Below are 14,130 nucleotides of genomic sequence, written 5' to 3' on the forward strand. Positions count from 1 at the left end.
TTACAAACACTACAGGAACAAGGTCATCCACATGTATCAATCACATTTTTACTAATACTGTAGAACTTTGTTCTAAAGCTTTATCCGTACCCATTGGATGCAGTGATTACAATATACTTACTATATCCAGGAAGCCAAAGTTCCAACATCTGGGCCTAAAATAGTGTATAAGAGATCATACAAAAGATTTTGCCGTGACTCTTATGTGGATGATGTTAAAAATATTTGTTGTTCTGTTGTGATTAATGAGGATCATCCAGATGCACTTGATGAATTTATGAAATTGCTTCTTCCAATTATTGATAAACATGCACCTGTTAGGTAACTGACCGTTAGAACTGTTAAGTCGCCTTGGATTGATGAGGAATTAAAAAACTGTATGGTTGAAAGAGATGGGGAAAAGGAGTGGCTATTAAGTATGGCTGCACATCTGACTGGCTGTACTTATGAAGCCAAGATCAATGATATAAAAAATGATGGAAAAACTACTTTGGAGTAGTTTAAATGAAATTATGGGCAGAAAGACAAATTCATCTCCATCTTTCATTGAATCAGATGGCTGATGGCATCACAAAATCATTGCCAATGTTGCCAATAATTTGAATGATTACGTCATTGGCAAAGTGGGCAAACTTAAGCAGGAAACGCCAACAATGAACAGTGAGCAATTATATTCATGCATAAAAAAATGAATAATTAATGAAAAGCATTGCAAGTTTAAATTTTGTAAATTTAGTGTGGGAGTCAAACCTCCTGGCATTGAGAACTTAGATGGAAAGCTAATGAGGATGGTAGTTGACTATATCCACTCCTATCTGTCCTATTTTCATCTGAGCCTAGAGGAAAGTCTTTGTCCTTAGGCCTGGAAGGAAGCCAAAGTAATTCCGCTACCCACGAGTGGTAAAGTGGCCTTTACTGGTTCTAACAGCAGACCTATAAGCTTGCTGCCAGTTCTTAGCAAACTGTTGGAAAAAATTGTGTTTGACCAAACACAGTGCTATTTCTCTGTAAACAAATTAACAGCAGACTTTCAGCATGCTTATAAAGAAGGGCACTCAACATGTACAGCACTGACACAAATGACTGATGATTGGTTTAAACATATTGATAATAAGAAGATTGTGGAGGGGTACTGTTAGATTTCATTGCAGCTTTTGATATTATTTACCATAAGCTGTTGTTGAAAAAACATATGTGTTATGGCTTTTCAACCTCTGCCATATTGTGGATTCAGAGCTATCTATCTAATAGAACTCAAAGGGTTTTCTTTAATGGAAGCTTCTCTAATGTCAAACATGTAAAGTGTGGTGTACCGCAGGGCAGTCTCTAGGCCCTCTACTCTTTTCTATTTTTACCAATGACCTGCCACTGGAATTAATACAAAGCATGTGTGTCCATGTATGCTGATGATTCAACCATATACACATCAGCAACCACAGCTAATGAAGTCACTGAAACTCTTAACAAAGAGTTTCAGCCTGTTTTGGTACAAATCATTTCTTAAGTGCTAGACCTCAGCTGAATCTGGTAATGAATGGTGTGGCTGTTGAACAAGTTGAGGAGACTAAATTACTGGGCGTTACCTTAGATTGTAAACTGTCATGGTCAAAACATATAGATTCAATGGTTGTAAAGATGGGGAGAGGTCTGTCCGTAATAAAGAGATGCTCTGCGTTTTTGACACTACACTCCAAAAAGCAAGTGCTGCAGTCTCTCATTTTGTCTAATCTTGATTATTGTCCTGTCGTGTGGTCCAGTGCTGCAAGGAAATATCTAGTTTAGCTGCAGCTGGCCCAGAACAGAGCGGCACATTTGGCTTTTCATTGTAATCAGAGGGCTGATATAAATACTATGCGTACCAGTCTCTCTTGGCTAAGAGTTGAGGGGAGACTGACTGCATCACTTCTTCTTTTTAAAAGAAACATTAGAACAAACGTGTTGGAAATCCCAAATTGTTTGCATAGTCAACTTACGCACAGCTCTGACACACACAATTACCCCATCAGACATGCCACCAGGGGTCTTTTCACAGTCCCCAAATCCATAACAAATTCAAGAAAGTGTAGAGTATCATATAGAGCCCTTATTGCATGGATCTTCCATCCATCTCATATTGCTCAAATAAACAGCAAACCTGGTTTAAAAAAACAGATATGGCAACACCTCACGGCACAACGCCTCTCCCCTATTTGACCTAGATAGTTTGTGTGTATATATTGATATGTAGGCTACGTGTGCCTTTAAAAAATATGATGTAGTTCTGTCCTTGAGCTGTTCTTGTCTATTGATGTTCTGTATTATGTCATGTTTCTTGTTTTGTGTGGACCCCAGGAAAAGTAGCTTCTGCTTTTGCAACAACTAATGGGGATCCTAATAAAAAAAACAAATACCAAAAATCAAATGTCACAGTAATGCCAAAAAGATTATCAAGGACAACAACCACCCGAGCCACTGCCTGTTCACCCTGCTACCATCCAGAAGGCGTGGTCAATAGGGGTGCATCAAAGCTGGGACCGAGAGACTGAAAAATAGCTTCTATCTCAAGGCCATCAGACTGTTAAATAGCCATCGCTAACATTGAGAGGCTGCTGCCTACATACAGACTTCAAATCATAGGCCATTTTAATAAATGGATCACTAGTCACTTTAATAATGCCACTTTAATACTGTTTACATATCTTGCATTACTCATCTCATATGTATATACTGTATTTTATACCATCTATTGAATCTTGCTTATGCCGCTCGGTCATTGCTTATCCATATAGTTATATGTATATAGTCTTATTCCATTCCTTTAATTTGATTTGTGTGTATTAGGAAGTTGTTGTGGAATTGTTAGATTACTTGTTAGATATTACTGCACTGTTGGAACTAGAAGCACAAGCATTTCACTAAACCTGCAATAACAACTGTTAACCATGTGTATGTGACCAAAAAAATTTGATTTGATTTATTTAAAAACATCCTTGGCTGCCTCTCTCTCTCTTACAATCTTGCTGCATCTCTCTCTTTCCCCTCTCTCTCTTTCCTTCTACCCCCCCCCTCTCTATTTCTCTATCCAGTTCTCTGTCTCTCTCTCCCTGCTCATTGCCTCCCTGCCATAAGCCCAATTTTCTCTGTAGACACACTAATAAAATATTAATTCATGAAAGCACAGAGGAGCCTGCTGACTTTTAGGCTTGACGCTGATGGGTATCTTTCAAACTGACACAGTACAGTGGCTTGTTGTACACACAGAGCAAGCTTATTTGTCACCACCATAAGTTGCCTGCAGGTTATTGCAGATGTCATTTGCAATGTTCTTGATATAAGGCACAGAGTTAAAATAATTCCTAACCATGGTGTATCCTCTCCCCTCCTTGTGTTGACAGAGATCCGGGAGGCATTCAGAGTGCTGGACCGGGATGGGAACGGGTTCATCTCCAAGCAGGAGCTGGGTATGGCCATGAGGTCCCTGGGATACATGCCCAGTGAGGTGGAGCTGGCCATCATCATGCAGAGACTAGACATGGATGGTGAGTCACCTTCAGTACCCATTTCACACATTTACAGTACACAGACACATGCAGTTGCACATGCAACAGAAGGTCCCATGTTCGAGTCCAGTGAGAGACAGGAACCCACTCTGTTACACGCACACATACAGTGCCTTGCGAAAGTATTCGGCCCCCTGAACTTTGCGACCTTTTGCCACATTTCAGGCTTCAAACATAAAGATATAAAACTGTATTTTTTTGTGAAGAATCAACAACAAGTGGGACACAATCATGAAGTGGAACGACATTTATTGGATATTTCAAACTTTTTTAACAAATCAAAAACTGAAAAATTGGGCATGCAAAATTATTCAGCCCCTTTACTTTCAGTGCAGCAAACTCTCTCCAGAAGTTCAGTGAGGATCTCTGAATGATCCAATGTTGACCTACATGACTAATGATGATAAATACAATCCACCTGTGTGTAATCAAGTCTCGGTATAAATGCACCTGCACTGTGATAGTCTCAGAGGTCCGTTAAAAGCGCAGAGAGCATCGTGAAGAACAAGGAACACACCAGGCAGGTCCGAGATACTGTTGTGAAGAAGTTTAAAGCCGGATTTGGATACAAAAAGATTTCACAAGCTTTAAACATCCCAAGGAGCACTGTGCAAGCGATAATATTGAAATGGAAGGAGTATCAGACCACTGCAAATCTACCAAGACCTGGCCGTCCCTCTAAACTTTCAGCTCATACAAGGAGAAGACTGATCAGAGATGCAGCCAAGAGGCCCATGATCACTCTGGATGAACTGCAGAGATCTACAGCTGAGGTGGGAGACTCTGTCCATAGGACAACAATCAGTCGTATATTGCACAAATCTGGCCTTTATGGAAGAGTGGCAAGAAGAAAGCCATTTCTTAAAGATATCCATAAAAAGTGTCGTTTAAAGTTTGCCACAAGCCACCTGGGAGACACACCAAACATGTGGAAGAAGGTGCTCTGGTCAGATGAAACTTAAATTGAATTTTTTGGCAACAATGCAAAATGTTATGTTTGGCGTAAAAGTAACACAGCTCATCACCCTGAACCCACCATCCTCACTGTCAAACATGGTGGTGGCAGCATCATGGTTTGGGCCTGCTTTTCTTCAGCAGGGACAGGGAAGATGGTTAAAATTGATGGGAAGATGGATGGAGCCAAATACAGGACCATTCTGGAAGAAAACCTGATGGAGTCTGCAAAAGACCTGAGACTGGGACGGAGAGTTGTCTTCCAACAAGACAATGATCCAAAACATAAAGCAAAATCTACAATGGAATGGTTCAAAAATAAACATATCCAGGTGTTAGAATGGCCAAGTCAAAGTCCAGACCTGAATCCAATCGAGAATCTGTGGAAAGAACTGAAAACTGCTGTTCACAAATGCTCTCCATCCAACCTCACTGAGCTCAAGCTGTTTTGCAAGGAAAAATGGGAAAAAATTTCAGTCTCTCGATGTGCAAAACTGATAGAGACATACCCGAAGCGACTTACAGCTGTAATCGCAGCAAAAGGTGGCGCTACAAAGTATTAACTTAAGGGGGCTGAATAATTTTGCACGCCCAATTTTTCAGTTTTTGATTTGTTAAAAAGTTTGAAATATCCAATAAATGTCGTTCCACTTCATGATTGTGTCCCACTTGTTGTTGATTCTTCACAAAAAAATACAATGTTTGAAGCCTGAAATGTGGCAAAAGGTCGCAAAGTTCAAGGGGGCCGAATACTTTCGCAAGGCACTGTACATATTTAAACATGAAGAGATCCCTTCCCTCCTGTTTACACACCACGATCACACCTTCACAAAGACATGGTCATATACACACTGTCAGAAACGCACATATACATAATTAGATCCTGCTCTTTCTTTTTTACACATTCATACACATGTTCCTACATACAGTTCCTTTAGAAAGTATTCAGACCCCTTTACTTTTTCCACATTTTGTTACTTTACAGCCTTATTCTAAAATTGCTTAAATAAAAATCCTCCTCAATCTACACACAATACACATAATGACAAAGCGAAAAAAGTTTTTTGAAATTTGAGCAAGTGTATTACAAATACAAAACACAAATGCCTTATTTACATAAGTTTTTAAACCTTTAGCTATGAGAATTGAGCTCAGGTACATTCGGTTTCCATTGATCATCCTTAAGATGTTTCTACAATTTGATTGGAGTCCCCCTGTAGTAAATTCAAATTATTTAACATAATTTGGAAAGGGACACACCTGTCTATATAAGGTCCCACAGTTGACAGTGCATGTCAGAGCAAAAACCAAGCCATGAGGTCAAAGGAATTGACCATAGACCAGATTTTGTTAGGCACAGATCTGGGGAAGGGTACCAAAAAATGTCTGCAGCATTGAAGGTCCCCAAGATCACAGTGTCCTCCATCATTCTTAAATGGAAAAAGTTTGGAACCACCAAGACTCTTCCTAGACCTGGACGCCTGGCCAAACTGAGCAATTGGGGGAGAAGGGCCTTGGTCAGGGAGATGACCAAGAACCCGATGGTCACTCTGACAGATCTCTAGAGTTCCTCTGTGGAGATGGGAGAACTTTCCAGAAGGACAACCATCTCTGCAGCACTCCACCAATCAGGCCTTTACAGTAGAATGGCCAGGCTGAAGCCTCTCCTTAGTAAAAGGCACATGACAGCACCGCTTGGAGTTTGCCAAAAGGCCCCAACAGACTCTCATGCTGTGGAGATGTTTTTCAGCAGCAGGGACTTGGAGACTATTCAGGATCAAGGGAAAGATGAACTGAGCAAAGTACAGAGAGATGCTTGATGAAAACCTGCTCCAGAGCCCTCAAAACCTCAAACTGGGGTGAAGGTTGACCTTCCAACAGGACAATGACCATAAGCACACAGCCAATAAAACGCAGGAGTGGCTTTGGGACAAGTCTCTGACTGTCCTTGAGTGGCCCAGCCAGAGCCCGGACTTGAACCCGATCGAACATCTCTGGAGAGATCTGAAAATAGCAGTTCAACAACTCTCAAATCAAATCAAATTGTATTTGTCACATCGGCCGAATACAACAGGTTTCACCTTACAGTGAAATGATTAACAATAAGTGTTAAGAAAGTATTTATTAGAATAAAACAGTTTTTTAGAAGAATCTAACAGTAGCGAGGCTGTATACAGGGGGTACCGGTACAGATTCAATGTGCAGGGGCACAGGTTAGTTGAGGTAATTGAGGTAATATGTACATGTAGGTTGAGGTAAAGTGACTATGCATGGACAATAAACAGAGAGTAGAAGCAGCATAAAAATGGAGTAGGGGGACAATGCAAATAGTCCGGGTAGCCATTTTATTAGCTGTTCAGGAGTCTTATGGTTTAGGGGAAGAAGCTGATAAGAAGCCTTTTGGACCTTGACTTTGCGCTCCGGTAATGCTTGCCGTGTGGTAGCAGAGAGAACAGTCTATGACTAGTGTTGCTGGAGTCTTTGGCAATAAAGGTCCTGGATGGCAGGAAGCTTGGCCCCAGTGATGTACTGGGCCGTACACACTACCATCTCTAGAGCCTTGCGGTCGGAGGCCAAGCAGTTGCCATACCTGGCGGTGATACAACCGGTCAGAATGCTCTTGATGGTGTAGCTGTAGAACTTTTTGAGGATCTGAGGACCCATGCCAAATCTTTTCAGTCTCCTGAGAGGGAATAGGCGTTGTTGTCCCCTCTTCATGACTGTCTTGGTGTGTTTGGACCATGATATTTATATCCTTTGTCTTGATCACGTTGAGGGAGAGGTTGTTGTCCTGGCACCACACTGCCTCTGACCTCCTCCCTACAGGCTATCTCATCGTTGTTGGTGATCAGGTGTCGCCGGCAAACTTAATGATGGTGTTGGAGTCATGCTTGGCCATGCAATCAAATGTGAACAGGGAGTACAGGAGGGGACTGAGCACGCACCCCTGAGGGGCTCCTGTGTTGAGGATCAGTGTGGCAGATGTGTTTTTGCCTACCCTTACCACCTGGGGGCGGTCCGTCAGAAAGTCCAGGATCCAGTTGCAGGTAGGTGTTTAGTTCCAGGGTCCAAGCTATAGTCAATGAATAGCATTCTCACATAGGTGTTCCTTTTGTCCAGGTGGGAAAGGGCAGTGTGGAGTGCAATAGAGATTGCATCATCTGTGAATCTGTTGGGGAGGTATGCCAATTGGAGTGGGTCTAGGGTTTCTGGGATAATGGTGTTGATGTGATCCATGACCAGCATTTCAAAGCACTTCATGGCTACAGATGTGAGTGCTACGGGTCGGTAGTTATTTAGGTAGGTTACCTTAGTGTACTTGGGTACAGGGACCATGGAGGTCTGCTGGAAACATGTTGGTATTACAGTCTCTGTCAAATATAAGGTTGAAAATGTGAATGAAGACACTTGCCAGTTGGTCACTGCATGCTCGGAGTACACGTTCTGGTAATCTGTCTGGCCCTGCGGCCTTGTGAATGTAGACCTGTTTAAAGGTCTTACTCACATCGGCTATGGAGAGCATGAACACACAGTCGTCTGGAACAGCTGATGCTCTCATGCATGCTTCAGTGTTGCTTGTCTCGAAGCGAGCATAGGCTTGTTTCACTGAGCAGCTCGCAGCTGTGCTTCCCTTTGTAGTCCGTAATAGTTTACAAACCCTGCCAAATCCAACGAGCGTCAGCGCCGGTGTAGTACGATTCAATCTTAGTCCTGTATTGACGCTTTGCCTGTTTGATAGTTCATCGGAGGCGAGAATTCTTGTGAGCATCCAGGTTAGAGTCCCGCTCCTTGAAAGCGGCACCTCTACCCTTTATTATGTGGATGTTGCCTGTAATCCATGGCTTCTGGTTGGGGTATGTACATACGGTCACTGTGCGGACTATGTCATCAATGCACTTATTGATGAAGCCAGTGACTGATGTGGTGTACTATTCAATGCCATCTGAAGAATCCCAGAACATATTCCAGTCTGTGGTAGCAAAACAGTCCTCTAGCTTAGCATCTTTGTCTTCTGACCACTTCCTTATTGAGCGAGTCGCTGGTACATTTGGCTTGTAAGCAGGAATCAGGAGGATAGAGTTATGGTCAGATTTGCCAAATGGAGGGCGAGGGAGAGGTTTGTATGCGTCTCTGTGTGTGGAGTAAAGGTGGTCTAGAGTTTTTTTCCTCTTGTTGCACACGAGGTAAAACAGATTTAAGTTTCCCTGCATTAAAGTCCCCGGCCACTAGGAGCGTTGCCTCTGGATGAGGATTTTCTTGTTTGCTTATGGCCTTATACAGCTCGTTGGGTGCCGTGTTAGTGCCAGTGGTGGTAAATAGACAGCTACGAAAAATATAGATTAAAACTCTCTTGGTAAATAGTGTGGTCTACAGCTTCTCATGAGATACTCTACCTGAAGCGAGCAAAACCTCAAGACTTCCTTAATATCAGATTTCGTGCACCAGCTGTTATTTACAAATAAACTCAGACTGCCACCCCACAGACCGCCAAAGCTGTTCTATCTTGCCGATGGACTGAAAACCCAGCCAGCTGTATTTTATTCATGTCGTCGTTCAGCCACTTACATTTTATTATCCAATGATTTGACGTTGGATAAAATCAAATCAAACTTTATTTGTCACATGCGCCGAATACAACAAGTGTAGACTTTACCGTGAAATGCTTACTTACAAGCACTTAACCAACAGTGCAGTTCAAGAAGAAGAAAATATTTACCAAGTAGACTAAAATAAAAAGTAATAATAAAATGTAACACAAATAGAATAACGAGGCTATAAACAGGGGGCACCGGTACCAAGTCAGTGTGCGGGGGTACAGGCTAGTTGAGGTAATCTGTACATGTAGGTGGGGGCAAAGTGACTATGCATAGGTAACCAACAAACAGCGAGTAGCAGCTGATGGTAAAGAGTAATCGCTGTCCTGATACCCAGAAGCTCTTTTTGGTCATAAGAGACGGTGGCAGACACATTATGTACAAAATACATTTCAAATAACGCAAACAAACACACACAATAGCACAATTGGTTAGGAGCCTGTAACACGGCAGCCATCTCCTCCGGCGCCATCCAACCTGACAGAGCTTGAGAGGATCTGCAGAGAAGAATGGGACAAACTCCCCAAATACAGGTGTGCCAAGCTTGTCGTGTCATACCCAAGACTCAAGGCTGTAATCTCTGCCAAAGGTGCTTTAACAAAGTACTGAGTAAAGGGACTGAATACTTATTTAAATGTGATATTTCAGTTTTTATTTGTAATACTTTTACAAAAATATCTAAAAACCTGTTTTTACTTTGTCATTACGGGGTATTGTGTGTAGATTGATGAGGGGGGGAAAAAACTATTTAATCAATTTTAGAATAAATCAGTAACCTAACAAAATGTGGAAAAAGTCAAGGGTAATGAATACTTTCCGAAGGCACAGTATGACTACATAATCACAAACATAATAAATACATTGACATGAGTGCTCATTCACCATTATGCACACACATTTGCATGTACATACAGTACATGACATGCACACAGTAATGTGCACTCATTCGCACCATACTTTCATATCACAACCTCCACTTTACACTTTAAATAAGCATGAAGGATCCTACTATCCAAACACACACCGGAAGAGCACTTAACACATCCCATAGTCCCATTGTAGCAATATCTGTCTCTAAACTGTCTATGTGTAAAATGTTGGCTGTGGTCCCTTGCTCCCTTTCATCTTAATGAACTGTGTTGCACATATTTACGCTAACAAACACATGCGTACACACACAAACAAACAAACACACACAACACACGTGATTACAAGTTGGGTGAATTTTGGCACATTTCTTCTGACAGAGATGGTGTAACTGAGTCAGGTTCGTAGGCTTCTTTGCTTGCACACGCTTTTCCAGTTCTGCCCAGAAATTTTCTTTAGGATTAAGGACAGGGCTTTGTCATGGCCACTCCAATACCTTGACTTTGTTGTCCTTAAGCCATTTTACCACAACTTTGGAAGTGTGCTTGAGGTCATTGTCCATTTGGAAGACCCATTTGCGACCAAGCTTTAACTTCCTGACTGATGATATGAGTTGTTGCTTCAATACATCCATATAATTTTCCTCCCTCATGAAGCCATCTATTTTGTGAAGTGCACCTCCTGCAGCAATGTATCCCCACAACATGACGCTGCCACCTCTGTGCTTCACGGTTGGGATGGTGTTCTTCGGCTTGCAAGCCTCCCCCTTTTTCCTCCAAACATAACGATGGTCATTATGGCCAAACAGTTCTATTTTTGTTTCATCAGACCAGAGGACGTTTCTCCAAAGAGTACGATCTTTGTCCCCATGTGCAGTTGCAAACCGTAGTCTGGCTTTTTTATGGCGGCTTTGGAGCAGTAGCTTCTTTCTTGCTGAGCGGCCTTTCAGGTTATGTCTTTATAGGACTCGTTTAACTGTGGATATAGATACTTTTGTACTTGTTTCCTCCAGCATCTTCACAAGGTCCTTTGCTGTTGTTCTGGGATTGATTTGCACTTTTCGCACCAAAGTACATTCATCTCCAGGAGACAGAACGTATCTCCTTCCTGAGCGGCATGACGGCTGCGTGGTCCCATGGTGTTTATACTTGCATACTATTGTTTGTACAGATGAATGTGGTACCTTCAAGCGTTTGGAAATTGCTCCCAAGGATGAACCAGACTTGTGGAGGTCTACCATTCTTTTCTGAGGTCTTGGCTGATTTCTTTAGATTTTCCCATGATGTCAAGCAAAGAGGCCCTGAGTTTGAAGGTAGGCCTTGAAATACATCCACAGGTACACCTTCATTTGACTCAAATTATGTCAATTAGCCTATCAGAAGTTTTTAAAGCCATGACATCAATTTCTGGAATTCTCCAAGCTGTTTAAATGCACAGTCAACTTAGTGTATGTAAACTTCTGACCCACTGGAATTGTGATACAGTGAATTATAGGTGAAATAATCTGTCTGTAAACAATTGTTGAAAAAATGACTTGTGTCATGCACAAAGTATATGTCCTAACAGACTTGCCAAAACTATAGTTTGTTAACAATAAATTTGTGGAGTGGGTTAAAAAACGAGTTTTAATGACTCCAACCTAAGTGTGTGTAAACTTCCGACTTCAACTGTACGTGACATTTTAATCATTTAGCAGGTGCTCTTATTCAGAGCAATTTACAGTATTAGTGCATTCATCTTAAGATAGCTAGGTGAGACAACCACATATCACAGTCAAATATACAGGATACAAACATTCCATTCCAGCTAAACAATGAAAATAGGCTAGCATTTTGCTAACAATACATTTTCATACACATCTAAAATCTCTGTCAAACTCTTCAATTAAACCTGAAGCAACAATATGTTAATTGCCTACTGCAATTCCAATTACTGAAAACAATAACACATGGGTACACATGAAGTTACCATAAGCAATCATTTTTGATGAAAAAATGTGAAGAATTGTTGGATAAAGTGTTTTGGAAATAAACCTTCTGTGGAACTATTAGATGTGTCAAAACACTAGATAATTGGAGAAATATTCAAAACGTTTTTCACCCAATTGTCTCTTTTTTATCTTGTAATCTCCACTCAAATGTTTGTTGTTTTGTTTTGTTTTTTATTTTTTGAGGCAGAATTGCTAGAAAAACTGTAGTGGACTGATCTCAGGAAGATCGGAAAGTCATACCTGAATGCTCAAGATTGTGGACTGCTCTCCACTCCAGATACGAATGATTAGTGAAACGATTTATCCTCCCCTACTATTAAAGTATACCTGCTGTCAAATTGAAGATTTGCTTGATGGTTCGCTTTCATCTCCTGCTTTGACAAGTTAGAACATCTAGGAGGACCTATCTGTCATATTTGTAATAGATATTGCTTGTACACTCTGAGGTGCGACAGCAATCAATGTATGAGTTCCTGTTGGTATGGTAGAGGGGGAGGACTGGAGGACCATTTGTCATCTGCGATGCCTTTGAAATTGTCAGTTGATTTTACTTGCTGTGACTGAATGAGGACACCCTGGCCAAGATAAGAAGGGTTGGCTGGATTGTTGTTGCGATTACATCTCTGTCATTACAGTGAGAGATGTTTTCAAAACATCAATTTGTGTTCTATTCAAAGCAATTTGCCTCAATCTCGTTTCATTTTCTTGTCTATAGACGCAACACAAAAGATCATGGTGATCAAATGGAGGAGGTGTCCATAGCCAGGTACATTACCAGATGAATGGGATTTGAGGGTGTTTATTGTGTCTTTGCCAAGCTAGCAGCAAGGTGAATTAGAGACACGTGACACATTCATGGATGGCCATTGATTTTTTTCTCTTTGAGCAGCAGCTGCAATAGTCCAGCTGATCTCTATAAGATATGGATGGACTCATTGAGTTGATCTGATAATCTGTTACACTGTCAGAACGATCCCTCAGATTTTTATCCAGCTCAGCAGAATGCCCTTGATGGATTGCTTAGGAGCTTGTGGTCTTTGTTGGAGATCTCAGTATTGCAATCGCTCCCGTTGCTTTATATAGGGGTGTTATGCTCATAATACATGATGCCTGGCATCGGCTGCTTTTGTTAGGAAGTGTTCTTGGTTTAAATCACATCCATCCATCCATCCAGCCATTCATCCATCCATCACGATAGTTCAGGGCCCTGACTGCACTGGCTGCACTGCCTGACTGTCCCCAGTGATGAGGCAGGATCCCACTCTGCATATGCATGGGCACAGAGAGGGACAATCGATGGCATCAAACGTGACAGTGCCAGCGTGACTAAGGAGTTCACCCCCGTCAGGGGAGAGGGAGGAGAGGAGGAGTGAAGGGGCAGATTGAGTCGCCCTGCATGGGCAGCACACAACCTCTTCTGCAGGGAAATTAGCAAGATGAAGGAGGAAGGAGAATAGGTATTGAAGGGAAGGAACACATACTCAAATGAAGACTTGGTATAAAATACAGTTATTGTCCTTTTTACTGATTTGAAATAAAACTTTTTTTGTGAGTAAGACATGTCATACTGTGTGTCTGACTGTGTTTCTTAGGAGACGGGCAGGTGGACTTCGATGAGTTCATGACGATCCTAGGACCCAAGCTCCTGTCGTCTGAAACCAGGGAGGGCTTCCTTGGGAGCACGATAGACAGCATATTCTGGCAGGTAAGGACTTCTCTCTTTTCACCTCTATCTTCTCTCACCTTTCCTTTACCAAGCAGTGGCCTGCAATATCTGCAGCCATGGCCAAGTTGTGCAATAGCTGGCAGTGAAATCGAAGACATTTATTCATCTTGATTTGCACAATGACGATCAGTGTAGAGGCAGCAAAGAGTGTAGTGTGTCAGTTCCTGATGGACTTGTCTAGTGGCAGTGTCTCCTGCCTTAGATTATGTCCTGCCGGCATCTCCATGTGCCATTTGGCCAGATGTTCCTGCACTGAACCATAATGGAGGGGGGAGAGGATGATAGCTAGCGAGGGAGTCAGAGTAGTGAGCGGATGACTAAGATGGCATGACTGTGTAATAGAGGGGAACACAATTATAGTGTGTGTGTGTGTGTGTGTGTGTGTGTGTGTGTGTGTGTGTGTGTGTGTGTGTGTGTGAAAGAAGTAACAGAGTGAGTGGAAGGGACAAGGTGAGAAGA

At 42.0% G+C, this 14,130-nt stretch overlaps 1 protein-coding gene across 1 annotated transcript in view; it reads left to right on the top strand.

Moving 5' to 3' along the window:
• Positions 1-14,130, top strand: part of caln1 (calneuron 1) — a 104,263-nt gene that overhangs the window by 30,545 nt on the left and 59,588 nt on the right. The window contains exons 3-4 of the mRNA XM_024442829.2: positions 3,375-3,518; positions 13,538-13,650. Of these exons, the coding sequence (XP_024298597.1) occupies positions 3,375-3,518; positions 13,538-13,650 (257 nt within the window). The remainder of the gene's footprint in view (positions 1-3,374; positions 3,519-13,537; positions 13,651-14,130) is intronic.

The sequence above is a fragment of the Oncorhynchus tshawytscha genome, linkage group LG13, assembly GCF_018296145.1.
Source record: "Oncorhynchus tshawytscha isolate Ot180627B linkage group LG13, Otsh_v2.0, whole genome shotgun sequence".
In the NCBI taxonomy this organism is placed as follows: Eukaryota; Metazoa; Chordata; class Actinopteri; order Salmoniformes; family Salmonidae; genus Oncorhynchus; species Oncorhynchus tshawytscha.